The sequence below is a fragment of the Vulpes lagopus genome, chromosome 2 (assembly GCF_018345385.1).
Source record: "Vulpes lagopus strain Blue_001 chromosome 2, ASM1834538v1, whole genome shotgun sequence".
Classification (NCBI taxonomy): Eukaryota; Metazoa; Chordata; class Mammalia; order Carnivora; family Canidae; genus Vulpes; species Vulpes lagopus.
The window spans coordinates 94,854,875-94,882,609 of NC_054825.1; the positions used below are offsets into that span (position 1 = coordinate 94,854,875).

Here is a 27,735-nt window from a genome sequence, read left to right on the forward strand (position 1 = left end):
CATTTGAGCTAAGAATTATCCTTCCTTTTTCATAAATAAAACAAATGGAATTCAGAGGGTATAAATAACTTACCCAGGTTAACTCAACTAATAAGGGTTGGCATTAAAATTCATATTTCTCTCTAAAATCCATGCCCTGAGGACCTAGCATACCTCCTGAAGCCTGGCATATAGCAGGGATGCAATAAGTCACAGCTATTACTGACATTTCAAAATGGCATTAATCATGATTACCATGTGTACATAATACGGATTTTTTAAGAACAAAAGATTGATGGGTCAATTGTATTCTTTTGCACTGGCACATACAAATACTATCTTGGTTTATAGGGGAAGCATATTGGCCTCTTAGATTCATGGCCTGACCAGAGTTTAGTTCCAGAAAGAAGAGAAATTCTGTTTATGCATGCTGCATACATAGCATAATAAAGAAGAGAGAACACTGGTCTAAGAATCAGTAAGCACTTTATATTTTCAAAAAAATTTTATTACCTCATTTCATCCTTAGGTTAACTCCCTTATTTTTGTCCTAATTTAATAGATGAGAAAGGAGTCTCTGAGTGGGAGTAGTGATATATTTGGCTTAAACTAGTGCTCCTCCATTTAATGCCTCTAATCCAGACTGCCTCTAATCCAAGTAGCCATGAAACTTTTGGCAAGGCACGTCTCTTGGTCTGGGAGTTTTCATCGATTAAATATGGGTGAGCTAAAGGTTATTTGATTTCTAAGACTTTTCTAAGAGCCTTGGCATCTTGGAACCTTCAGAGATGGCCTTAGCTCAAGGCGAAACTCACCCATTTGTGTGTTGGTTGCTTAAAATTGTGCTATTTTTACCCAGTAGTCTTTCTACATGCTTCTGGCTATGTATTTGATTACTTTGATAAGATTTGGTATTAAATAATATCTTCTCAAAGTTTGGTCCTATACTTTCATTCAGGAGAGTTCTCTGGAAATTTCAGTCCTGGAATAAATGAGACAGAGCCCTCAATATGTCTTTATGTATATAGGAGATGTTTATAGGGCACTTCTTCAACCATAACAGTAACACTACTGACTCTGAAGTTATTTATCTTGCATATAGAAATACAATGGCGTCGCTGTCTGATTGTCAGCTGTGTAACCTCCAATAACAGTAAGATTGGGACACTTGGCCAAGCAAAGGCTATGCTGAGTGCTGGACATTCATTTGTCAGAAGAGTTAAAAGATTTACTTTATAGGAAACTGGTTTTCCCCTGCAGAGTTTGGCCTCTGAGCAATGCCCAGTCCCAAGAGCAGAAAGGATTATTTAAAGATAGTTAATTATTTCTAGGCTCATGGTAACAGCCAAGGAGTGACAGAGGTTCTAAACCTTGGGTCTGTGCTTGGTCAGATCTCTCTGTAGTGCGGTTGTTTTGGACCTACAGTATATTTTGCTTTGTTATAAGAAGTTTTAAAAGTATTTCCAGTCTAAGCATTGCTTGGCTTCACTCATTCATGCTAATCTGCCTGCTTTTTGCTGGCATTTGAGCTGTCCTGTCTGAAACAGGGCACCCTATTTGCTGTACTTTCATCGTGTGCCAAACATTTTACATAAATATTTATTTTCGGGAGAGAATTGTGAATTAGATGTTAGCATCTCCAGTTTACAAATGAGTAAAATGAGGGTCAAAAGGAAAAACTTGCTCAAGGCACGATAACTAATAAATGCCACTGTGGACCCGCTGAGCATTAGGCTTGGTCTTAATAGGTTGTGGTTTCCTTGGATCTGTTTCTTCTGACTCTAGGGCCTTCCCAAGTGAGTGTATCAAGGGCCTCTAGACTCTATGACTTGGATTCATTCTTTTATATGAACAATGGAGACACTGGACTTCTTCATCACAGACTTCATTCATCATTAGCAAAAACTTGAGCAACTAAGGGTGTCCTGAACTTGCCTTCCCTGCAGGGATGCCCCTGCACCCACTCTATTCATTTAAGAACCCGCCCTTTTCAAGCCATTCAGAGCGTCCCAAATGTCTCCTCAGTTACCACTGAAAAGAACTTGTTCGGCAGACCTGGGGAGAGGCGACATCGCCTAAGAAACAGCTTCAAACACTTGTACCCTGTTCAAGCAATTGAAAATCCAAGAGAGAATAATATTATGCCAGCGGTTCCGAAGAGCAAAGCCAGGTAGAGTGGACCTGATAGAGCTGCAGTTTACCAGAGCTGCCCATCAATCCTAGGGCCAAGCTCCTGCCTGGCCCCCCATTCCTCCCCAGACACCCAGCCCCAGGCCGCCTGGAAGTGCAGGCCTGAGCTCGCCGCGGCCGGGCCTCTGCGCGGGAGCCCCGGGGGACCCGCCCCAGCCCCGCCGCGCCCGGCCGCGGTCTCCTAGCAACAGCCGACGCGGAGCGGGGCCCGCAGCTCTCCAAGCTCAGAGCTCAGCCCCGGCGTGGGTCCCGAGCCCTGGGTCCGCCTCTACCATGACCTCCAAACAAACCAAAAAGAAAGAGGTGCATCGTATCAACTCAGCGCACAGTTCGGATAAATCTAAAGAGTAAGCGACCCCTGCCTGCCCACCCCACCCCTGGCCTAACCCCTGGCCTCAGCACGCGTCCTGGGGCTGCTTCCCTGCAGCAAGCTCTGCCAGGGAGGGGTGGGGCTGGCCTCCTCGCAGTTTCTCTACCTTCTCTGGGATCCCAGACCCCCGGAGAGTCTTGCTCCCATTTCTTCCCCATGTCTGGCATCCGCCCCCGTCCCAGAGCCCCTGCTTTGCCTGCCCTCACCTGCCCATCTGCACCTCTTCTGGTGTCTGCCCGTTTGTCTCCCACTCTGCCCTTCTCCATAGCCCACCCAGGCACCTTCTGGGGTGCAGGTGCCTGAAGACAGAGGCATGGCTCAGAGGATGGCCACTAAGGGTCACATCTTGCTGGCCCCAGTAATGACAGAGAAAGACAGAGACAGAGATAGAGGGGCGGAAAGAGAACTTTGACCTTAATGCTTAAGGTCAAATGGTGATTCCCTAGTTAGTGTCTGCCCCAGTTCAACAACTAAAGACCTTTCATCAGATGACATCAGACGTAAAATGGTTTTAAAAAGTTAAACTATATAAATTTAGTTTATATAAAGTTTAGTAGTTCATGTTACTAATATAACTTCTTTCCTACCTGCATCTCTGTGTTCCTGATTCTCTAGTTCCCAGTTCTGTCTTTGCTCATCAACAGGCTTCCTGCTACCTACAGATAATCCATTCATTTTATTAACTTAAATTTCAGGTACTATATTACATAAGTGATTTTAACAAGTCTTGTAAGTCAGGTCATTTCAACATTTACTAATGACTTCTGTTCTTATAGGGCCAAGTCTACAAAGCCCTATGGGATCAAACTCTTATTACCTTTTAACTTTATCACTCCTTTGTTCATATACTAGTCTTCTCTCTACTCCCTAGAACACCCTTGTATTGTTCCTACCTCAGGACCTTTGTACTTGCTATGTCTGCTGCTGGAAAACTCTTCCCCTCAGGTTTTTATATGGTTTTCTTTCTCACCTCCTTTAGGTGTGTACCTAAATCTCATTTCCTCATGTCAGTTTCTTTGGCCAACTGGTTTAAAATCACAACCCTCATTTTCCTGCTAAAACCAAAAAAAGCCCTTCCTATTTAACTTTGCTGCTTTATTTTTCTTAAAATTTTTGTTCATTTAATGTACCATATATTTTACTTTTAAAAAATTATGTTTATTTATGTATCTTCCTGATAGAATGTAACTTCCATAAGGGCAGAGCTTTTTCTTTTTCTGTTTTATACACTATTGCCTCGTTAGTACTTAGAGTGATTCCTGGATCACATAGCAGACACTCAAAAATGCTTATTCAATAAATGAATGACAGTGATTAAATAAGAGATTATAACAGAGTTGTGAAAGAATTTCTGAATATATATTTTTTAAAAAGCCCTTAGTCAATGATGGTTATAAATAATACACATTGAAGGCTCACAACTCTTAAGGAGCTTTGGGGAAAATCCTTGACTTTAAAGAGTTTATATCCTAAAAGAGAAGAGACTGTTAACTCCCCTGGGTGGGGGCGGGGGGGGGGTGGGGGGACGATCAAACCAGGTACCATAAATTGTAGTACATGGTCTGGGCCAGTGATGATTGTATCGCATGAGAGACAAGATGCGTGCTGGTAAGATGTTAACTCTTTCCTTGCCAATGCTTCCTTTTTTTTTTTTTTTTGATGATAATGTTATTTCTAACATGTTTATTTTTTTTCCAGAAAATATTTGAGTTGAATTATATCAATAAAACTGTATGCGTATATTCATGAGAATAGAAGAGTCAAGGCAAATAGTTATACAAAATCTAGACTTTGCTAGAAACTATCTGTTGAGCATTAAATATCAAATCATTAGATTTTGCTGTAGCATTATATGATAAAATGTGAAGTTTATTATAAATCAAGTCTGTCCTCCAAGTTTTACTCAAAATCCAATTACAGATACCAGGCCAAATCATCATTAAAAGATAAGGTGTCACCCAGCATGAGGTCTAGGGATCAAAGCCTATCAAGGTTTCAGTGTAATTGTCATTTGAAATATGCTAGGAGCATTAACAGCAAGTTTTTATATATCATTTTACTATATTTTGTGGTTGCACATCCAGTAAATGCAACCAACTCAAACATTGTCCTAGATATGGAAATGAGAGAAAAGGATTTCAGAGCCTTGAAAATAACAATCTCCAGCACACCTCTTTTGTTCCCTAAAATTGTGTGTCATAATGCAGGCAAAGATCATGTCTGGCTCTTGCTTAGAGTGGTGGCTCGTACTGAGCACTACCACTTGATTAAATGAGCTCATAGTTTAGTGATCTACTTGGTTTCCATTCCTTCTGGATTGTATTAAAGCCCAGTTCCCCCTCCCTTTCTACTCTGATCTGCTGTTGGCAAAGTGCAAAAACGGAGATATTACAACTGAGAAAACAGTCATCTATGTCCAGCTCTGACCAAATTCACATGTAAATATGACATTGAATCACCAAGAAAAGTTATGCCAAGTAACTGAGTTGGCAGTCTTTCCATTAGATTCACCTATTATCACTTAATCTATTCTCCTGGGATGCCTGGGTTCCTCAGTGGTTGAGCTCCTGCCTTTGGCTCAGGTTGATCCTGGACTGAGTCCCATAATGGGCTCCCTGTGAGGAGCCTGCTTCTCCCTCTACCTATTGTCTCTGCTTCCCTCTCTGTGTCTCTCATGAATAAATAAATAAAATCTTTAAAAAATATATTTTCCTGTATCAGGAAGAATAGAATCTTTGTTATAGGATTCATCTGGCACTATTTTTTTGGTGACTTTGGACATGTCATTTTTATATTCTGACATTCAAATTTTTCTTCTTTAAATGAAGAACCACCTAATTAAAATTGCTCCTGATCCAACACACTCTGTCCCTACTTCTCTGCTTTATTTTTCCTTCCAGCTCTAAAATTCCATTACTTCATCAGATTAAAACAAAACAAAACAAAACAAAAAACAAACTCCACTGTGTCCATAATGGGTGAGGGAATTTCATTACAGTTAAGTATTTAAAACTTTGATTTATTTCATTTTTAGTAGAAGTTATCTTTTTAAAATTCTGTCTTCAGGAACAATAATTGTCATAACAACTGTCACAAATTATAACTTTCATTATCAAATATCTAATGATAATTAGAAAGTATGAACCAATCTAACTTAATTTGAAAACTAACAGGCATGGCAAAGATACTTTCATTAGTCAGATGCTATGAGAAGGATTTGTAATGACACCAAGTCAAAAGTTTAATTTTCTTGGAAGTACTAAATATAAGCCTTTGTATAGATCATGGCTAACTTGAAAGAAAGAAAATAAAATATACATTTTAAGTATTAGTGGTTCTTAGAAGTGTTAAAGCTTACACTTTTAAACACCACACTATTTGGAACACTTTTTTTAAGATTTAATTTATTTATTCATGAAAGACACAGAGAAAGAGGCAGAGATATAGGCAAAGGGAGAAGTAGGCTCCCCATGGGAACTCGATCCCCGACTCTGAGGTCATGACCTGAACCAAAGGCAGATGAGATGCTCAACCACTGAGCCATCCAGGTGCCCCTATTTGGAACTTTAATGGACAGTTGAGATAGGGACTGTATAGTGTTTATAGTCAACAAAATTTTGTTTCACTTCCAAAATAGTACATTCAAACTAAGCTCAAACAGATAATCTGTAAACTCACAAGATTTATACAACCTTCTAGATTCTTAATGATGATGAAATATCATTAAACCTCTTTCCAAAACAGAATGATATCTATTTCAGAGTGCTCAATAATCTAACCTTACCTACTGAAATGCACATCTAAATTTTGTAGACTTTCAGTCCTTACGAAAATTTGAAAACAGGACTATTACAAAATCCAAATTGTGATCAGTGTTATGAAAGCAACATAAAATAGAAGAATAAAATATCTTACTGATGGTTAAATTAAGTGGGTTCTTGGTTCAAGAGGGAGAGCAGATTAAATGAAAGCATGTAATAGGGGTTGGTAGAGAATATGTTCCTCCACTTTCAGAGATCAGGGAAGAAATTCCCCATAAGAGAGTGGGAAGGTGCCCCATAGTGCCACCATGTTCAGTCATCACAGCTCCACAGAGGAAATCAGAGGTAAGAGGGCCAGCTGAGGATGAAACAACTCATGGCTCACACTGAGTTTTGTGATTTCCCTGGATGACCTCTGTGGAGCCCCAACAACTAAGGTCAATTAATTAATTTAAAGATCAGCTGACAGAAGCTTCCTTGGAGGAAAGCTTATTCTTTATGTCCATTTCTCAACTATTTAATGGCATGTTTCATGTCCAAGTCACTGGTAGGTCTAGGAGAACAAGGAATTGTGAAACAATTGGTATGATACCTTGGAATGGTATCTTCTCTCCAGGGATATATGATCTGAAAAAAATCCCCTAAGATTAACACAGAAGTAACTAGGAAGTATGTGGTCAGGAGGTATGTGTTGGAAATAATGGAAGGAGCTATATGTTGGCATGGAATTAGATGAGAGCCATCATGAGATTCCTAAAATGAGGGCTCCATGAGGGAGAGGAGACGAAGATCACTTCCAAATGGAGCTGGTCTGTCCTTACTCTTCTACCAGCCAATGCCCAATTCAAAAGGCACAGGTGAGCGAGACAATCAGTGCAGGCAATGGGGGTGTGTAAGGCAGATAGTCATCCAGATGGCTGGTGTAGAGAGTCTGTGTCTGAATGGACTGGCCCATAAAACATCTACAATAAATATGCAACAGGGACAGATTCAGGGGTTTAAACTTTATTAAGGGATTTAAACTGTGAGGGAAAACACAGATGTTTTTCTATGTTAAAATGATGATATATGAGGAATGATTTGGCAATTTTCTGTGTGGACTTTATGTTGGATTAAAAATCTTAGTAGTAAGAAATGAGTGCTAGTCTGAGGTAATGGGGAATGCTTGATTTGGAGAAATCTGGATGTAGTGAGGGACATTTTTATTATTTTATTTAATTTTTGAAATTATTTATTTACTTGAGAGAAAGAGAGAGAGAGAGGGAGAGATCACAAGCAGAGGGGAAGGGTAGAGGGAGAAGCAGGCTCCCTGCAAGACTCAATCCAAGGACTATGAGCCAAAAGGTGCTCAACCTTTTGCTCAACCAACTGAGCCATCCAGGTGCCCTGTGAGGGACATTTTTAAAGGGGAACTCTCTATGATAGTGAGGGACATTTTTTTTTTATTAGCTTTAGAGGTAGAATTTAGTGATTCATCAGTTGCATATAGCACACAGTGCTCATTACATCAAGTGCCCTCCTTAATGCTCATCACCCAGTTACCACTTCCCCCTACCCACCTCCCTCCAGCAACTAGTGAGGGGCATTTTTAAAGATGGGTGCAGAGCTGATCTATAAGGTGATTGTGGTCAAAGACTATAAAGGTCAAATTTCTGATCCTCAGTTGCAGTGGTAATATTTGTGATGTCCAGGTAATGATGCCACACTGTCTGAAAAGACAAAGAGAAAAGTGTAAATAAAATTCAATGACAATTTCTGAAGGCCTTGACTGGTTTATCTTTGCATTCTCTCAGGGCCTGGTACAATGTGTGTTTTTAACAAATGTGTGTATACTTTACTTGAGTTGAACTGGAACCCTGGTGTGGCTTTTTGGCCATTAAACCCTCTGGGTCAGAACCAGGGTGAAACTGTGAGAGTCCAGAGGGAAGAGGGCCTGTCAGTCATCCCCAGAATGCAGGGTAACACTTGGCACACGCTAGGGCATTATATAAATGTCTGTTACATATTTTTAAATATAAAACCTCAGCCCCAAAGTTCTGATTAATGAGTATAGAAGTACAGCATTCATCTTGATGGGGGTCTTCCATCAGTGCTCCCTTTAAAAGAAACCTAATCTGAACATTTAATAATTTTTTAAGACTTGATATGGTTTAAGAATCATCTCTGGCAATGAAATCTTTTTTTTTTTTTTTACATCACCTAATTTTTTGCTTGTTTGGTTAGAAATGGTTCCCTCTAAAGTTGATTCAGTAACATTATTAGAGAAGTAGAAGTTACCTTAAAAAGATTTAAATTTATAAACTCGTGGAATTTGAAGGGTTTTTTTTTTCTAAGATTTTATTTATTTATTCACGAGAGACACACACAGAGAGGCAGAGACATAGGCAGAGAGAGAAGCAGGCTCCCTGGGGGAGCCTGATTCAGGAGTCGATCCCAGGACCCTGGGATCATGACCTGAGCTAAAGGCAGATGCTCAACCACTGACCCACCCAGGGTGCCCCAAACTCTTGGAATTTGTATTTCATTGTTCCTTAAAAACATAATCAAATGTGTACTTTGAAACCAGTAGTATTGTTGCTAATGCTTCTAGATGTGCAAACTAATATTGCCTTTATCAAAAAGATTATTTAAGAATATTTTGACTTTAATTTTTCTTTGACATTTTCAGGTCACAGCTTATTTACTTCAAAGGATTAAATAATCTATAAACTGATTATTCTACTTGGTTTGAGATAAAATGACTAAAAAGTGTATCTAAGACTGATTAAAAAGAAGTCTTTGATGTAAGTTGTACACTTTGGTATGATTTGTATACTGTGAAAGATTGGATAGAAATATGACTAATATTTCTCACTTTCACTTTCTTCCCCCCCGCCCCCGCTTTCACTTTCAACAATGAAGATATACATATGTTGTCATAAGAAGTATCCTACTTGGTGCTTTGAAATGGTATTAACATTCCTTCTCAGGAGGGTAGGTCCAGGCTAATTAATTCCAAGTTCTGGGATCACAAATCTGCTAATTCATAGGGCTGAATTAACATATGTTGTATGTTTAAAGCAAACATATACTTCTATTTTGAATGGTTTTATTTTGTTTTGTCTTTGTGTTTGCTGATGTCAGCACAAATGCGGTGGTCCAAATATTTTGTAATTATATTCATACCAACCTTCTGATATAACGAATATCAGAATTACATATATTACTCCAGTTGAAGTTCTGAAAATAATTACTGTGCCCTTTCTCCCCTCATTTCCTCGGGGTGCGTGGCTGCCATCCACAGCCTCGGTGGAGACTCTCAGAGGCCCTGTCAGCTCAGAGCTTCTCTGTTCTCTCCACTGTCAGACCTTCTACAGCATTTGTTTCTGAGTAGGACTGCTTAGGAGGGCATTCAGAGGAGCTCTCTACTGAATCAGAGAGGGGGATGTATCAAGGTTAGTTATAAATTAGTGGGAAAGCCTCCAGCTCATAGAATCTTGTAGGTACAGAGGCAAAAGGAGAGGAAGCAGGAGCTCTGAGGTGTTTTGCTTGCTTTGGTCCCAGATGAACCAGAAGCACAGTTTAGTCAGGTAAGTCAAGGTCAAAGATGAAGGCCATACTGCACACACTGCCAACAGGGCCCTTTCTGCATACTATTATAATGAATGAATTAGAAATTAGAGACAAAGCCTCATTGTTTGCTTCACCTTGGGTCAAAGTCTAGGAGGAATTTACGACTGGTTTGCACCATAGATGAAGAATGAGGTCATGAGGTAAATAGCTGGAGTTGCAGCTAAAAAAAAAAAAGTCATCTGGAACCTGTGCATGTAAAAGCCTGTGGGTCCTGCACACCTGTTATTTGCTTTTTTTTTAAGGTTTTATTTATTTATTCATGAGAGACACACAGAGAGAGGCAGAGACACAGGCAGAGGGAGAAGCAGGCTCCCTGAGGGGAGCCCATTGCAGAACTCCCTCCCAGGACCCCCTCCCAGGACCCCAGGATCACAACCTGAGCCTGAGGCAGATGCTCAACCACTGAGCCACTCAGGTGCCCTCCAGCTTTCTTTATGTGCAGTACTATTAGTCATCACCTTTTTTTTTTTTTATTAGTTATCTTCTTTTTTTTTAATAAATTTATTTTTTATTGGTGTTCAATCTTCTTAACGCACTACTCTACTAGTGGGATGTTTCTGCTTTACAAAAGAAAGCAAGAAGGAAGTGGGGAAGGAAGAGAGAGAAAGAGAGAGCTAGTCGATGGGGCCACAGCCAGCTGCAACTCCCTCTTCTTCCAAACCCTAACATACGATGTCCATTCTTCCTCTGTGCCTTTCCCCATCCTCTTTTCTCTGCTTATAGTTGCTTTTACCCCGGCCCTACCATTCTATGAATATCTTAAGGCCTGCTTTTCTGTGCAGCCATCATTTAAAAAAAAATTAATTTAAATTCAATTTGCCAACATGTAGTATAACACCTAGTGATCATCCCCATCAAGTGCCCTTAAGTGCCGGTCACCCAGTCTCACCGCATCCCCCTACCCTCCTTCCTTTCTGCAACCTTTTGTTCGTTTTCCAGTTGGGAGTCTCCCATGGTTTGTCTTCCATCATTGATCTGCTAAGTCAGAAACCATTCCATCCCCCCTTCTGTGCTGATAAAGCTTTTAACTTTTTTAAAAAACCTTTCACTTTTGCCTTTGTAGCTTTCTTACTGTGTGTATTGATTCTCACTAATTTTAAGTTATTTGAAAACAGAAACCAAGTCTTACCAAACTTCTTATTTACTCAAGCGCAATGTATTGAAAAAAAAGGATAAATGTTGAACTCTTAAAATTCAGTGTCCAATTAAATAATTTTACTAAAACCAAGAGAATAAAAGGGCAGCATGACAACCTGGCCTTAAGTATTTTTAATTGAAATTTTTTTTAAGATTGCAATTTATTTCCTTACATATTTGATATTTTTGAAAAGTACAGCTCAGAATGCCCCAACCCCAATTAACTCAATTGTGTAAATCTGTTCATATTCTAATTCCTTCGGGGTATTAGCTGACACTACTTAAGAAGGCGTGCTGATTGCACAGTGGACGAATAAACTGCCTTCCACCATGAATAAAATCGTCTTTACTCTGACCAGCATACTTGAAGAAAACAATGGCAAAATTCCAGACCCTCATTTTATTGAAGTTTTAATCCCTTGGGTGAAAAATAATCTAATTAAAGCACATATAGGACTATGTATATGTAAATCAAGTTCTGAATTTTTTTTTTTTTGCTTAGTCTCTAATGACTTTGTACTAGCTAAAGTTTTCTTTGAACGTTTTCAGCTCTTACACATTTTCTATTGTATTATTTAATCTTCTTAATTGATTTAAGAATTTTCAAGAAATCATTTTGTCATCTTTGCAAGGTATGTGATTAATATGTTTTTAAGTTTTAAAAAATTATTTTATTCATGTTTTATTAATAATTGGATTATAAAATACATTTTAATACAATTATGGACTACCTTTATTAAATATAAAGATTGTTTTGACTTCTTCCCAACTCCAAATTATTCAGGGTATTTAATTTATCAGGAATACGTATACATGAAAGACAATATGTAGACAAAAGATGTTTTATTGCATATGACTCAGTAATCAAATATATCATACAATGTGGATTGAATTTTACTATATATTATCACTCTAGGAACAATGATATTGTTATTACAGTATGTTGTTTGGAATTTCCTTAATTTGTCTTCTATAATCCCTGGGCTTGTTTTGTTTCTTTTTCTGAGATCAGGACCTGAGCCAAGAGCAATCTTAATGCACTGAACCACCCAGGAAGCCCTCTTTCTCTTTTTTTTTTGAAAATGTGTTTACTTTTAAAATCTTTAAAAAATATTTTATTTATTTAGGGGAGAGATAAAGAGAGAGTGAGTGCACAAGTGTGTGTGTGGGGGCGGGGAGAGGCAGAGAAAGAGAGAGAAACAGACTCCCCACTGAGCAGGGAGCCTGAAGCAGGGCTGATTCCAGGACCCACAGATCATGACCCGAGCCAAAGACAGAGGCTTAACTGACTGAGCCACCCAGGTGCTCCTAAAAACAGATATGTTGGTGTAAATGTGACATACAGTAAATTACATGTATTTTACGGATATGTTTCAATGAGATCTGCAGTACATCAACGCACATGAAAAAAAGGCCAAACACACACACATGAAAACATCAACATGAATGAAGACCACAAGCAGATTTATTATTCAAGAAGATTTCTGTGATTTCTTGGTGATCCCCCACTTTCTGTCCCTTCCTCACCTGTCTCTGGACAACGACTCTTTTGTGTTCTGTCACCATAGATTAGTTTTCATTTTCCTAGAGTTTTTTTCTTTTTTATTTTTTTAATTTATTTATGATAGTCACACAGAGAGAGAGAGAGAGAGAGGCAGAGACACAGGCAGAGGGAGAAGCAGGCTCCCTGCAAGACTCAATCCAAGGACTATGAGCCAAACGGTGCTCAACCTTTTGCTCAACCAACTGAGCCATCCAGGTGCCCTGTGAGGGACATTTTTAAAGGGGAACTCTCTATGATAGTGAGGGACATTTTTTTTATTAGCTTCAGAGGTAGAATTTAGTGATTCATCAGTTGCATATAGCACACAGTGCTCATTACATCAAGTGCCCTCCTTAATGCTCATCACCCAGTTACCACTTCCCCCTACCCACCTCCCTCCAGCAACTAGTGAGGGGCATTTTTAAAGATGGGTGCAGAGCTGATCTATAAGGTGATTGTGGTCAAAGACTATAAAGGTCAAATTTCTGATCCTCAGTTGCAGTGGTAATATTTGTGATGTCCAGGTAATGATGCCACACTGTCTGAAAAGACAAAGAGAAAAGTGTAAATAAAATTCAATGACAATTTCTGAAGGCCTTGACTGGTTTATCTTTGCATTCTCTCAGGGCCTGGTACAATGTGTGTTTTTAACAAATGTGTGTATACTTTACTTGAGTTGAACTGGAACCCTGGTGTGGCTTTTTGGCCATTAAACCCTCTGGGTCAGAACCAGGGTGAAACTGTGAGAGTCCAGAGGGAAGAGGGCCTGTCAGTCATCCCCAGAATGCAGGGTAACACTTGGCACACGCTAGGGCATTATATAAATGTCTGTTACATATTTTTAAATATAAAACCTCAGCCCCAAAGTTCTGATTAATGAGTATAGAAGTACAGCATTCATCTTGATGGGGGTCTTCCATCAGTGCTCCCTTTAAAAGAAACCTAATCTGAACATTTAATAATTTTTTAAGACTTGATATGGTTTAAGAATCATCTCTGGCAATGAAATCTTTTTTTTTTTTTTTACATCACCTAATTTTTTGCTTGTTTGGTTAGAAATGGTTCCCTCTAAAGTTGATTCAGTAACATTATTAGAGAAGTAGAAGTTACCTTAAAAAGATTTAAATTTATAAACTCGTGGAATTTGAAGGGTTTTTTTTTTCTAAGATTTTATTTATTTATTCACGAGAGACACACACAGAGAGGCAGAGACATAGGCAGAGAGAGAAGCAGGCTCCCTGGGGGAGCCTGATTCAGGAGTCGATCCCAGGACCCTGGGATCATGACCTGAGCTAAAGGCAGATGCTCAACCACTGACCCACCCAGGGTGCCCCAAACTCTTGGAATTTGTATTTCATTGTTCCTTAAAAACATAATCAAATGTGTACTTTGAAACCAGTAGTATTGTTGCTAATGCTTCTAGATGTGCAAACTAATATTGCCTTTATCAAAAAGATTATTTAAGAATATTTTGACTTTAATTTTTCTTTGACATTTTCAGGTCACAGCTTATTTACTTCAAAGGATTAAATAATCTATAAACTGATTATTCTACTTGGTTTGAGATAAAATGACTAAAAAGTGTATCTAAGACTGATTAAAAAGAAGTCTTTGATGTAAGTTGTACACTTTGGTATGATTTGTATACTGTGAAAGATTGGATAGAAATATGACTAATATTTCTCACTTTCACTTTCTTCCCCCCGCCCCCGCTTTCACTTTCAACAATGAAGATATACATATGTTGTCATAAGAAGTATCCTACTAGGTGCTTTGAAATGGTATTAAAATTCCTTCTCAGGAGGGTAGGTCCAGGCTAATTAATTCCAAGTTCTGGGATCACAAATCTGCTAATTCATAGGGCTGAATTAACATATGTTGTATGTTTAAAGCAAACATATACTTCTATTTTGAATGGTTTTATTTTGTTTTGTCTTTGTGTTTGCTGATGTCAGCACAAATGCGGTGGTCCAAATATTTTGTAATTATATTCATACCAACCTTCTGATATAACGAATATCAGAATTACATATATTACTCCAGTTGAAGTTCTGAAAATAATTACTGTGCCCTTTCTGCCCTCATTTCCTCGGGGTGCGTGGCTGCCATCCACAGCCTCGGTGGAGACTCTCAGAGGCCCTGTCAGCTCAGAGCTTCTCTGTTCTCTCCACTGTCAGACCTTCTACAGCATTTGTTTCTGAGTAGGACTGCTTAGGAGGGCATTCAGAGGAGCTCTCTACTGAATCAGAGAGGGGGATGTATCAAGGTTAGTTATAAATTAGTGGGAAAGCCTCCAGCTCATAGAATCTTGTAGGTACAGAGGCAAAAGGAGAGGAAGCAGGAGCTCTGAGGTGTTTTGCTTGCTTTGGTCCCAGATGAACCAGAAGCACAGTTTAGTCAGGTAAGTCAAGGTCAAAGATGAAGGCCATACTGCACACACTGCCAACAGGGCCCTTTCTGCATACTATTATAATGAATGAATTAGAAATTAGAGACAAAGCCTCATTGTTTGCTTCACCTTGGGTCAAAGTCTAGGAGGAATTTACGACTGGTTTGCACCATAGATGAAGAATGAGGTCATGAGGTAAATAGCTGGAGTTGCAGCTAAAAAAAAAAAAGTCATCTGGAACCTGTGCATGTAAAAGCCTGTGGGTCCTGCACACCTGTTATTTGCTTTTTTTTTAAGGTTTTATTTATTTATTCATGAGAGACACACAGAGAGAGGCAGAGACACAGGCAGAGGGAGAAGCAGGCTCCCTGAGGGGAGCCCATTGCAGAACTCCCTCCCAGGACCCCCTCCCAGGACCCCAGGATCACAACCTGAGCCTGAGGCAGATGCTCAACCACTGAGCCACTCAGGTGCCCTCCAGCTTTCTTTATGTGCAGTACTATTAGTCATCACCTTTTTTTTTTTTTATTAGTTATCTTCTTTTTTTTTAATAAATTTATTTTTTATTGGTGTTCAATCTTCTTAACGCACTACTCTACTAGTGGGATGTTTCTGCTTTACAAAAGAAAGCAAGAAGGAAGTGGGGAAGGAAGAGAGAGAAAGAGAGAGCTAGTCGATGGGGCCACAGCCAGCTGCAACTCCCTCTTCTTCCAAACCCTAACATACGATGTCCATTCTTCCTCTGTGCCTTTCCCCATCCTCTTTTCTCTGCTTATAGTTGCTTTTACCCCGGCCCTACCATTCTATGAATATCTTAAGGCCTGCTTTTCTGTGCAGCCATCATTTAAAAAAAAATTAATTTAAATTCAATTTGCCAACATGTAGTATAACACCTAGTGATCATCCCCATCAAGTGCCCTTAAGTGCCGGTCACCCAGTCTCACCGCATCCCCCTACCCTCCTTCCTTTCTGCAACCTTTTGTTCGTTTTCCAGTTGGGAGTCTCCCATGGTTTGTCTTCCATCATTGATCTGCTAAGTCAGAAACCATTCCATCCCCCCTTCTGTGCTGATAAAGCTTTTAACTTTTTTAAAAAACCTTTCACTTTTGCCTTTGTAGCTTTCTTACTGTGTGTATTGATTCTCACTAATTTTAAGTTATTTGAAAACAGAAACCAAGTCTTACCAAACTTCTTATTTACTCAAGCACAATGTATTGAAAAAAAAAGGATAAATGTTGAACTCTTAAAATTCAGTGTCCAATTAAATAATTTTACTAAAACCAAGAGAATAAAAGGGCAGCATGACAACCTGGCCTTAAGTATTTTTAATTGAAATTTTTTTTAAGATTGCAATTTATTTCCTTACATATTTGATATTTTTGAAAAGTACAGCTCAGAATGCCCCAACCCAAATTAAGTCAATTGTGTAAATCTGTTCATATTCTAATTCCTTCGGGGTATTAGCTGACACTACTTAAGAAGGCGTGCTGATTGCACAGTGGACGAATAAACTGCCTTCCATTATGAATAAAATCGTGTCTTTACTCTGACCAGCATACTTGAAGAAAACAGTGGCAAAATTCCAGACCCTCATTTTATTGAAGTTTTAATCCCTTGGGTGAAAAATAATCTAATTAAAGCACATATAGGACTATGTATATGTAAATCAGGTTCTGAATTTTTTTTCCTTAGTCTCTAATGACTTTGTACTAGCTAGTTTTCTTTGAACGTTTTCAGCTCTTACACATTTTCTATTGTATTATTTAATCTTCTTAATTGATTTAAGAATTTTCAAGAAATCATTTTGTCATCTTTGCAAGGTATGTGATTAATATGTTTTTAAGTTTTAAAAAATTATTTTATTCATGTTTTATTAATAATTGGATTATAAAATACATTTTAATACAATTATGGGCTACCTTTATTAAATATAAAGATTGTTTTGACTTCTTCCCAACTCCAAATTATTCAGGGTATTTGATTTATCAGGAATACATATACATGAAAGACAGAATATGTAGACAAAAGATGTTTTATTGCATATGACTCAGTAATCAAATATGTCATACAATGTGGATTGAATTTTACTATATATTATCACTCTAGGAACAATGATATTGTTATTACAGTATGTTGTTTGGAATTTCCTTAATTTGTCTTCTATAATCCCTGGGCTTGTTTTGTTTCTTTTTCTGAGATCAGGACCTGAGCCAAGAGCAATCTTAATGCACTGAACCACCCAGGAAGCCCTCTTTCTCTTTTTTTTTTGAAAATGTGTTTACTTTTAAAATCTTTAAAAAATATTTTATTTATTTAGGGGAGAGATAAAGAGAGAGTGAGTGCACAAGTGTGTGTGTGTGGGGCGGGGAGAGGCAGAGAAAGAGAGAGAAACAGACTCCCCACTGAGCAGGGAGCCTGAAGCAGGGCTGATTCCAGGACCCACAGATCATGACCCGAGCCAAAGACAGAGGCTTAACTGACTGAGCCACCCAGGTGCTCCTAAAAACAGATATGTTGGTGTAAATGTGACATACAGTAAATTACATGTATTTTACGGATATGTTTCAATGAGATCTGCAGTACATCAACGCACATGAAAAAAAGGCCAAACACACACACATGAAAACATCAACATGAATGAAGACCACAAGCAGATTTATTATTCAAGAAGATTTCTGTGATTTCTTGGTGATCCCCCACTTTCTGTCCCTTCCTCACCTGTCTCTGGACAACCACTCTTTTGTGTTCTGTCACCATAGATTAGTTTTCATTTTCCTAGAGTTTTTTTCTTTTTTATTTTTTTAATTTATTTATGATAGTCACACAGAGAGAGAGAGAGAGAGAGGCAGAGACACAGGCAGAGGGAGAAGCAGGCTCCATGCACCGGGAGCCCGACGTGGGATTCGATCCCGGGTCTCCAGGATCGCGCCCTGGGCCAAAGGCAGGCACCAAACCGCTGCGCCACCCAGGGATCCCCCCTAGAGTTTTTTATAAATGGACTCATGTATACCTTTTGTGTGGCTTCTTTCATTAATTTAAATTATTTTCATATTCTTCCGTGTTGTTGCTAGCAGGTGGTATAGAATTGGCGTTATTTCTTCCTTGAGTAGTAGACTTCACCAGTGAAGCCATCTGGACCTGGACTTTTCTTCATGGGGAAGTCTTTAATGATAAATTGATTTTCTTTAATAGATACAGGGATATTCAGTATCTCCAATCCAACCTATCTCTTCTTTATGAGTTATTCTTCGTTTATCCTTTAAGGAGTTGTTCCATTGCATCTAAGTTATTGAATATATGGACTTAGAGTTGTTTGTAATATTTCTTTATTATCTTTTTAATGTCTAGAATCAGTAGTGATATCCTCATACTGGTAGTTTCTGTCTTCTTAGATCAAGCTGACTAGACTGATTAATTTTGATAATCTCGAAGAACTGGATTTTTTGATTCATTGCTTTTTCTCTATCATTTTTCCATTTTCTATTTCTGTTGATCTGATTTAATCTTAATTTCCTTACTTTATTTCCTTTAGATTTTACTAATTTAAGGTAGAAACTGAATATGTTGTTTGAGACTCTCTTTCCTAATATAGGTGTTTTGTGCTATAAAATTTCTCCTATGTATTGCTTTAGTAGCAATAAATTCTAGTGTTTTTTTTTTCATTTTTATTCATTTCAAACACTCTAACCTCCATTTTTATTTCTTCTTTAACATATTGGTTAGTCATAAGTATTTTGTTTAGATTCTAAATATCTTAGAATTTTTCAGATTTTTTTTCTTAGTGATGTCTAGTGTAATTCTAATTCCATTGGTCAGAGAAGATACTTTTTTATAATTTGAATTCTTTTAACTACAACATTGCTGAAAGAAATTAAAGGCATAAGAGAATGGAAACACATCTCATGTTCATGGATTGAAAGACTTCATGACTTTTTAATGCCATTACTACCCAAAACAATCTACAGGTTAAATCCAATTCCTACTAAAATATCAGTGATTTTTTTTTCAGAAATAGAAAAATTCATCCTAAAATATATGTGAAATGGATGACCCTCTGAAGATCTCAGTAGTTCATTCTATGAGGCTTTCTGTTCTAGTCTCTGTCCTGCAAGCTCTAGCTGTTTTGGTGTCCCCTAGACTCTGACCTCCTGCTCCTCTACTCAAGGAATCTGCTGAGATATGCCTGGATTACTTCTCCTTGCATTGCAGCCCCAAACTCTCACAGCCCAAAAGCTGAGGCGGTAATAGGGCTCACCTCATTTGGTTCCTGTCTTTTCAGAATCACCATCCTTTATCACTTGATGTCTGTCTTGAAGACCAGTTTCATGTGTTTTGCTCGTTTTTTTGGTTGCCCTAGGGGGAGGATACATTTGGTCCCTGCTGCTTCAACTGAAAGAACATGCTATCTCTTAGGTTTTTTTTACCTAAATTTTGCATTTTATTTCTAAATATTAAGATGGGAGGGTTTAAAGCAGTATTTACAAATATATGCCCACAAATAATATATGCAAGTATGGATACAATTCATTCCTTAAAAGTGAAATCCCAAATCACATGTAATTGCCAGTATATATTATCTTCTTAAATATTGGTTTTTGATGTAGTAGAGACATCTTGTTATAAGCATTTGAATTAAAAGAATGCAACTCACAGATATGATGGTTACCTTAACTCATTTTCATAATTATTATCATTGTGCTCTTTTTTGAGTTGTATTGAAACTTCAGTATTCCTCAAGCTTCCAGTTTTTTGGGTTTTTATTTTAGAGATTTTATTTATTTATTAATGAAAGACACAGAGAGAGTGAGAGGCCGAGACATAGGCAGAGGGAGAAGCAGCCTCCATGCAGGAACCCCAATGTGGGACTCTGGGATCACGCCCTGAGCCAAAGGCAGATGCTCAGTCACTGAGCCACCCAGGCATCCCAAGCTTCTAGTTTTAAACCAATAGTCCATTATGGGATGATCCATAATATATATATCATATATATATGATATATATATGAATAAAATGTTCATCTTTATACAATGGGCAAAGTCAATCCTATCTAGAAAATAAAGTCCAAGCTCAACAGCAAGGCCCTCAGTGGGGAGCTGGCTGCCTGCTTGCCTTGTATTTCTTTCTAACCTAATTTCCTCACTGGTTTATACTATATGCTCATGCAGTTCTGAAAAGCTCATAGTTCTCTGTACTCACTCTGCTGTATCTTGCCTCTGTACGGTCTCTTCTGCCATTCTCTTTTCTTACTGATGCCCTTTCTGCCTTTACAACCTGGAAAATTTCTCATTATCTTTCAGAACAGCTTAGATGCTATTTACTGCAGGAAGTTTTCCTAATTGCCTTACATTGGGCACAATGCCATCTGTGAATACTTCCATCTCTGCATATACCACATTATATTGAAATCATCTGTTTACCTGTTTGAGTTCCAAAATAAACTCAAGAGCAGAGACATATATTTATGAGCCTGTAACCCTATCATCTAGCACAGCGCTTGTCACAGAGCAGGTGTTCAATAAATGTTAGTTAAAAATAAGTGAACTGTTGGTTGACTGAAATTCCTTTCTCATTCTGAAACAGTATTTTTCTAAAATGTCTTAGTCTCCAGACAGATTGGTTGATTTGATCTTACTTAAAAGAATTCTGCATTCTCAATTCCCTGTCTACCTAAGGCAGAGTTTACACTGAGTTATTCCCTAACGTCAGATCCGTTCTTTCTAAGTTTGGAAGTTTTATATTTTATTTCTTGAAGTATCTTTGCAATGAATTGAATGTTTGCTTACCCTAGAAGTTGCATATAGAAATCCTAATCCAAATGTCACGGTGTTGGATATGGGGCATTTAAGAGGTAATGAGGTCATGAATGTGATGCTTTCATGAGTGGGATTGGCATCCTTTTATGAAGAGGACTGAGAGAGGGGCACCTGGGTGGCTCAGTTGGTTAAGAATACGACTCTTGGTTTCGGCTCAGGTCATGATTTCATGGGTTATGGGATTGAGCCCCATAGGGGGCTCCATGCTCAGCGGGGAATCTGAAGATTTTTCTCTCTCTACCCATCCTCCCACTCGTGTGCACACCCTCTTTCAAATAAATAAATAGATATTTTAAAAAAAAACAGAAGAAGACAACAGAACTATCTAGCCCTCTTTCTACCATGTGATGACACACAGAGAAGACTTGGACATATGCAACCCAGAAGATGTCTCTTATCAGAATCTGACCATGCTGACACCTTGATGTCAGATTTCTGGGCTCCAGAACTATGAGGAATAAGTTTCCGTTGTTTATAAGCCACATAGTCCATGGTATTATGTTATAGTGGCCCAAACTAAGACAATCTTTACTTTTAAAACACATTTATCTTGAGATACTTTCCTATGAAGTCTACAGTTACTCGGCATTATTCCTAAAGCAAAACCAGGCACCCTAATGTCCATCAGAACTCCCTTTCCGACTTCATTTATTTTTGATAGCTTTTAAAAACATAAAGTTATTATCATTATTTGCTAGTGGGAAATACTTTTTAGAATTTTACCAAATGTTATATTGACACATTTGTTTACCATTGCTACTTGTAGCCCACACTTTCAATCTGGGTTCATTTCCTGTTTTTCTGAGAGAAATCCTTCAGTAAGTATTTTTATAGGAATCTATTATGGGAAACTCACAATTTTAAATGTTTTTATTTAATTCAAGATAAACGTTTCTACCTCACTTTAAAATAAGTTTAATTGGATCTTAATTTCAAGATTAACAGTTATTTTACATCATCAACTTTGATGACATCATTTCCTTGCTTTGCCATGACTGTTATTGCTGTCAATTTGATTGTTTTTATATTTAGGTAATTTGTCATTTCTTTATGTATAGATTTTCATCTTTATCACTTATCCATAATTTTCAGTTGATGTGTCTAGATGTAGATTTCTACCCCTTGACCTTCCTTTTATCCTTTGTTATTGCTTGATGTACTTTTTTCCATCTGAAGACGTGCCTTCCATCAATTCTGAATATTATTCAGCAGTCATATTTCCAGATATTTCTCCTCATCCTCATTCTAGCTATTTTATCTGTCTGGGCCTCCTCATAGGCATACACTAGAGTTTTTCAATCTATCCACTTGTGTAGTTCACATTTTCTATCTTTTAATGCAAACACTTGATTTTATTTTTTTAAGCTTTTATTTAAATTCTAGTTAGATAACATACAGTGTGATATTAGTTTCAGGAGTGCAGTATAGTGAGTGATTCAGCACTTCCATGCATCACCTGGTGCTCATTACAAGTGCCTTCCTTCATCTGCATCACCTATTTAATCTCTCTCACCCCACCCCCATCACCTCAATTAGGTCTCTGTAGTTAAGAGTCTGTTTCAAACACTTGATTTTAAACATTCTACCTTCTAAATCATTAGTCCTCTCCTTTCTTCGGCCTTATTTAGTCTATTCTTTCAATAGTTGAACTGTCACTGATAAAATTTCCCAATCAATATCTCTTTGTTCACATTGATCTCGTTTTTTGTTTGATTGCTTAATATCTTTCTGTGCTTGTTGCAAAGTAGAACTTTCCCTCCTTTATCTTTTTGGTGATTCTAAACATATTTAAATACCTTTTTGTAGATATCTGCAAAATATGAACTAAAAACATTAAAAAGAAAAAAATTAAAATTATGAAGAACTATCAGTAAATAAATTACAAAAAAAGGAATCACACCCAAGAAAAGAGAAATAAAGTAGCAAACTTACCAAGTATTTAAATATGTTTAGAAACACCCTTTCTAGTATAGCAAACTCTATATCCTTTTATATTGCTTCATTTTTCTGGCACTTGGCAGTTGTCTCACTAATCTTTCTGTGTCTGTGTGCTTCCACAGGTAGGCTTTGTAAATTCCATGGGTAGGATCACAGAAACAGTGCCTGAATAACATAGGAAATCTGTCTCCCTGTCTCTCTGTCATCTCTTTACATGAAGTAAAGGGATGAATGCTTTTATGTATATGTCTATCCTTTCTAATTAGAACTGTTTCAAGGTTTTACACATAGGTAGAGATTGATCAGATGGCTCACCAGTCCTGTTTTCCATTTCTTATGTTTCCCATGTTTCCCATACTCCTTTGCAATTTGACTAGTACTTTGTGGTGGTGTTTTGGACAATAGCATCTGAGAAGATGTGTTGTATCCCACCTTTAGGCTTATAAAACATTCTGTGAGGCACTTGTCAGCATGGCTCCAGCCTTCAGAGAACATCTTAGGAAATGGTAAAGCCACAAGATGGAAAGAGCCAAGAATGCTTATTTAGCACATACAGAGCCACTACAAAACTCCTGATCATACCCTAGTATACATGAGAAATATCCTTTATTGTGTGATTGGGGGTTTTTGTGATATTGTAGCTAGCATTGATTACTTCTTACTTGCTTCTTTGATATTGTAGCTAGCATTGATTGTTAATGTTGACAAATATAAAGGGTATAATTCTTCTTTCAGGGATTGAATTTCTTCTTTTATATCATTATAAGCATATACATGGTAAATTACTTATAGATTATTTCTCTACTATCTTAAATTTTTGACGCTCGATTCTTTTTTGTTGTGATTTCTAAATATTTTTTGTATATTCTTGCCTCTTAGGACACTTTTATTATGAGCCCATCCTTCTCAGGGTATTTTTTTTCCTCCAATCCCCTCTCCCCAAGGCAATCCTGTATTGAAAGATTGTTTTTTCAATGTAATATGGAATTTTCTTTGTTCAGATATCTCATGTAAATAAGCCATCCGGAAACCCATATGACTTTAAAGTCATATCTCAAACCTACATAAGTTTTAGTCCAAAGGTTTCCATTTCTCAAGGAAGATTTTTTTTATTTCCTTTTTCAGCCAAACACTAAGCATAGAAAATCTAGCTTTCTTATCATCTAAGATTATAGGGCAGATTTTTTTATTCACCTTTTTACAAAGAATTAAACTGGGGCACCTGGGTGGCTCAGTGGTTGAGCATCTGCCGTTAGCTCAGATGGTGAATTCTGGGTCCTGGGATCGAGTTCCGCATTGGGCTCCCTTCAGGGAGCCTGCTTCTCCCTCTGCCTACGTTTCTCCATCTGTCTTTTTGTTTCTCATGAAAACAAAAACAAAACAAAACAAAAAATCCCACCACCAACAACAAAAACAACTTTGAAAAAAATAAACAAAAATAATTAAACTTTTGGAAAGTCATGCCTTTATCTAAGGTTGGAGCACTCCCTTTCCTCGTTTGTCCTATGTACGTTAAAACAAAAGACTCTACATTCATAAGACTGCTAAGACTTCCCCAGGGAAGCTACAGCTTCAGCTTAGAGTTACAACATTCTGACTTTCAGTTCCCTCTTCATTTCTGGATCCTGCAGATTTTTATTTCTTTATGTAGGCATTTGTAGGTAATTATTTTTATCTTAATCCACTCTGCTGGAAAAGAAAGTCTAAAGACATATACATTTAAAGGAGGATTTCTATATAGCATGTAAAACAAACTGAGAAAAAGAAGACTAGAATAGTTTTCAGGAAGGAAGGGATATTTTTCATAATATTAATAGAAAAATCAAGGAATAAAATAGTACATTATAGGACCTCTGTTTTATGGAGTGCTCCTACAACCATACAGATAAAAAGAAGTTGGTGACTTTGTATCCATCAAAATCATGGTAAAATTTAACTCATTTGGGAAGTTCCATATCTTAAAAGCTATTTTTGTAAAAGGAGTATCTAATTTCTTAAAAACATAAAGAGTCTGCTAAGATTATATTTTGCTTCCCTCTTCATTCTGTCAAGTGTAAGTAAATGTGCTGGCTCCTTCCCTTAAGCTATTAAGCTTTATCACTAATTGGCCTACTTTCCTTGTAACATGTCAAATTTGATTCCATCTGTATTGAAGATCACTTAAAAAAAGACTCATTTGAGGTACCTTATAGCAGCCCAATAGCTCACCTACAGTGTTAAACACAATATAAACAATAGTCAAATATAGCCCAATGTCAAATATACTGTAGACTTCAAAAGATCATGCACAAATATGTTGCATTTGAAACTGTCAGCGCAATATGCCTTTGATGTTGACTGAGAGAATGTGTCTACTGCTGTCGTACAGCCGATACCCTTAAATACGCAAAGCACATGACTCCTGGTCTCATCAATTCTGAGAGCAAGCTAATCTTTAAACACAGAAGCAATTCAAGACTTTTGAAGATTTAGGAACTGGTAATACCAGGACATAAATGTTCCCAAATTCTAGAAAATTTATATAGGCCAAGAAATCAAACTTGACACACTGAAAAATCAGGGGGATACATTATTTTATTCATATAGCAATATATTCAAGGACTAGTAAATGATTCAATACATTAAAATTAAAAATTGCATAAGATTTGAAATATAAATATATCCTTAAAATATATGGCTAAATACTCCCTTCTACACAGTGAGTCTAAATATGCTATTGAGACAGGGGAAATGGCACTGACACTTTTAAAAGAGGCTATAAATTTGTAAATAAAATATATTAATGGAAATTTATTGTTTTTTAAAAACTTAATACAGTCAATGCTGAGTGCTTATAATACACATCCTGTATATCATACACATTCTGGTATCAAAATGCCAAATGATATTCTAAAGGAAACTGATATTTGGAGGGAGAAAAAAGTTCTGCATAACCAGACAATAGGCTGATTTCCAGAGTAGAAATATAAAATATAAAGGTACTCCTGGGGAAAAGAGAAGCAGCAGCACAAGCAAATTTATAACAGCAGGCCAAGTTGGACAGAAGAGTCTGACATGAAAATGATATATTAAGTAAGCAACAATACAAAGGTGTTAGGATGATTATATATATATATATATGCAACTAACACAAATATATAAATAAATATAATGTGTATATTATATATTTGTGACTGGAATGAATTTATCATGATTAAAAAGCCTTTGAAAAATGTGAATGAGTGTTTGCCAGAGGCAGGAGTTAGGCAAAAATGGGTGAAGGTGCTCAAAAGGTATAAACTTCCAGTTACAAAATAACTAAGTCATGAGGATGTAATGTGCGGCATAATGACTATAGTTAATAATACTATATTGCATATTTGAAAATTGCTAAGAGAGTAGACTTTTAAAATTCTCATAAGAAAAAGATTTTGTAGCTATGTGTGGTGATGGATGTTAACTAGCTACAATACCAAAGAAGCAAGTAGGAAGCTAATCAACGTTAGCTACAATATCACACAACTCCCCAGTCACACAATAAAGGATATTTCTCGTGTATACTAGGGTATGATCAGGAGTTTTGTAGTGGCTCCGTATGTGCTAAATAAGCCATGCTAGCAAGTGCCTCACAGGATGTTTTATAAGCCTAAAGGTGGGATACAACACATCTTCTCAGATGCTATTGTCCAAAACACCACCACAAAGTACTAGTCAAATTGCAAAGGAGTATGGGAAACATAAGAAATGGAAAACAGGACTGGTGAGCCATCTGATCAATCTCTACCTATGTGTAAAACCTTGAAACAGTTCTAATTAGAAAGGATAGACATATACATAAAAGCATTCATCCCTTTACTTCATGTAAAGAGATGACAGAGAGACAGGGAGACAGATTTCCTATGTTATCCAGGCACTGTTCTGTGATCCTACCCATGGAACTTACAAAGCCTACCTTGGAGGCACACAAACACGGAAAGATTAGTGAGACAACTGCCAAGTGCCAGAAAAATGAAACAATATAATAGAATATAGAGAGTTTGCTATACTAGATAGGGTGTTCCAGAAAGTCCCTCCCACCCCAGCCCCAAAAGGTGAAACCAGGAAAGACCTTTAACCTTCTTGTTTATTTTTTCATATTTCAATTGTTGATCTACTACCAGCATTTAGATCTGTTGTGCATTTTCTTACTTTAAAAAATGTTTTACTTGGCATCCAGGGTAAAACCCTCTACTGTTTTATTCCTACCACTGTTTCTCAATGCTGTCATAATAAAATACCACAAACTTAGTGGCTTAAACAATATAAAACTGTTATTGTGCAATTCCAGAGGTCAAAAGTCCAAAATGGGTCTCACTGAGCTAACGTTAAGGCACTGGCAGGGCTGCATTCCTTTCTGGAGGCTCACAGAGAGAATTCATATCCTTGCCTTTTGCACCTTCTAGATACCACGCCCTCTTTTTGGCATGTGGCCTCCTCCTTTTGTCTTCAGAACCAGCAGTTTTGCATTTTTCTATTCCTGCTTCCAGAATCAAATCTCCTTCTGCCTACTTCTGTCTCCTTTCCCTTTTGAGAACACCTGTGGTTACATTGAGCCCATGCAGATAGACCAGGATAACCTCCCATCTCAAATACTTAAAGTTGTCTACACACTCTCTCTTGCCATGAAAGGTAACAGATCCCCCAGTTCTGGAGATTAGGGTGTGGATGTGTTGGTGGGGCCAGGGGTGGGGGGTGGGGAGAGGATGCATTATTCTGCCCACCACTCATGGACTGCTTTTCTGTTTTCTTCCTACTCTTTCTGACTTTTCATGTGGAGTATCAGGGCAAGTAGACAGCTGTATTGATAGACTATTGAAATATTTTAATATTGATTATTGAGTAGCCTTACCAATAACCTTACTAATAACCAGGAGCCCCAGACATTTCTGCCTCTTTCCTAGAGTCCCTGACCTACCCTGAGGTCCTTACATCCCTGATCCCATTATTAAAGTAAATAATGTTTGGCATATCTGGAGGCTTTGAGG

The 27,735-nt window shown here is 37.6% G+C and overlaps 1 protein-coding gene across 1 annotated transcript in view; it reads left to right on the plus strand.

Annotated features, from left to right (window-relative positions):
- The first annotated feature begins 2,442 nt into the window (after positions 1–2,442).
- The window catches only part of ADGB (androglobin), a 165,745-nt gene continuing 140,452 nt past the window's right edge, over positions 2,443–27,735 (plus strand). The window contains 2 exon segments of the mRNA XM_041745067.1: positions 2,443–2,516; positions 19,720–19,734. Coding sequence (XP_041601001.1) covers positions 2,443–2,516; positions 19,720–19,734 — 89 coding nt within the window.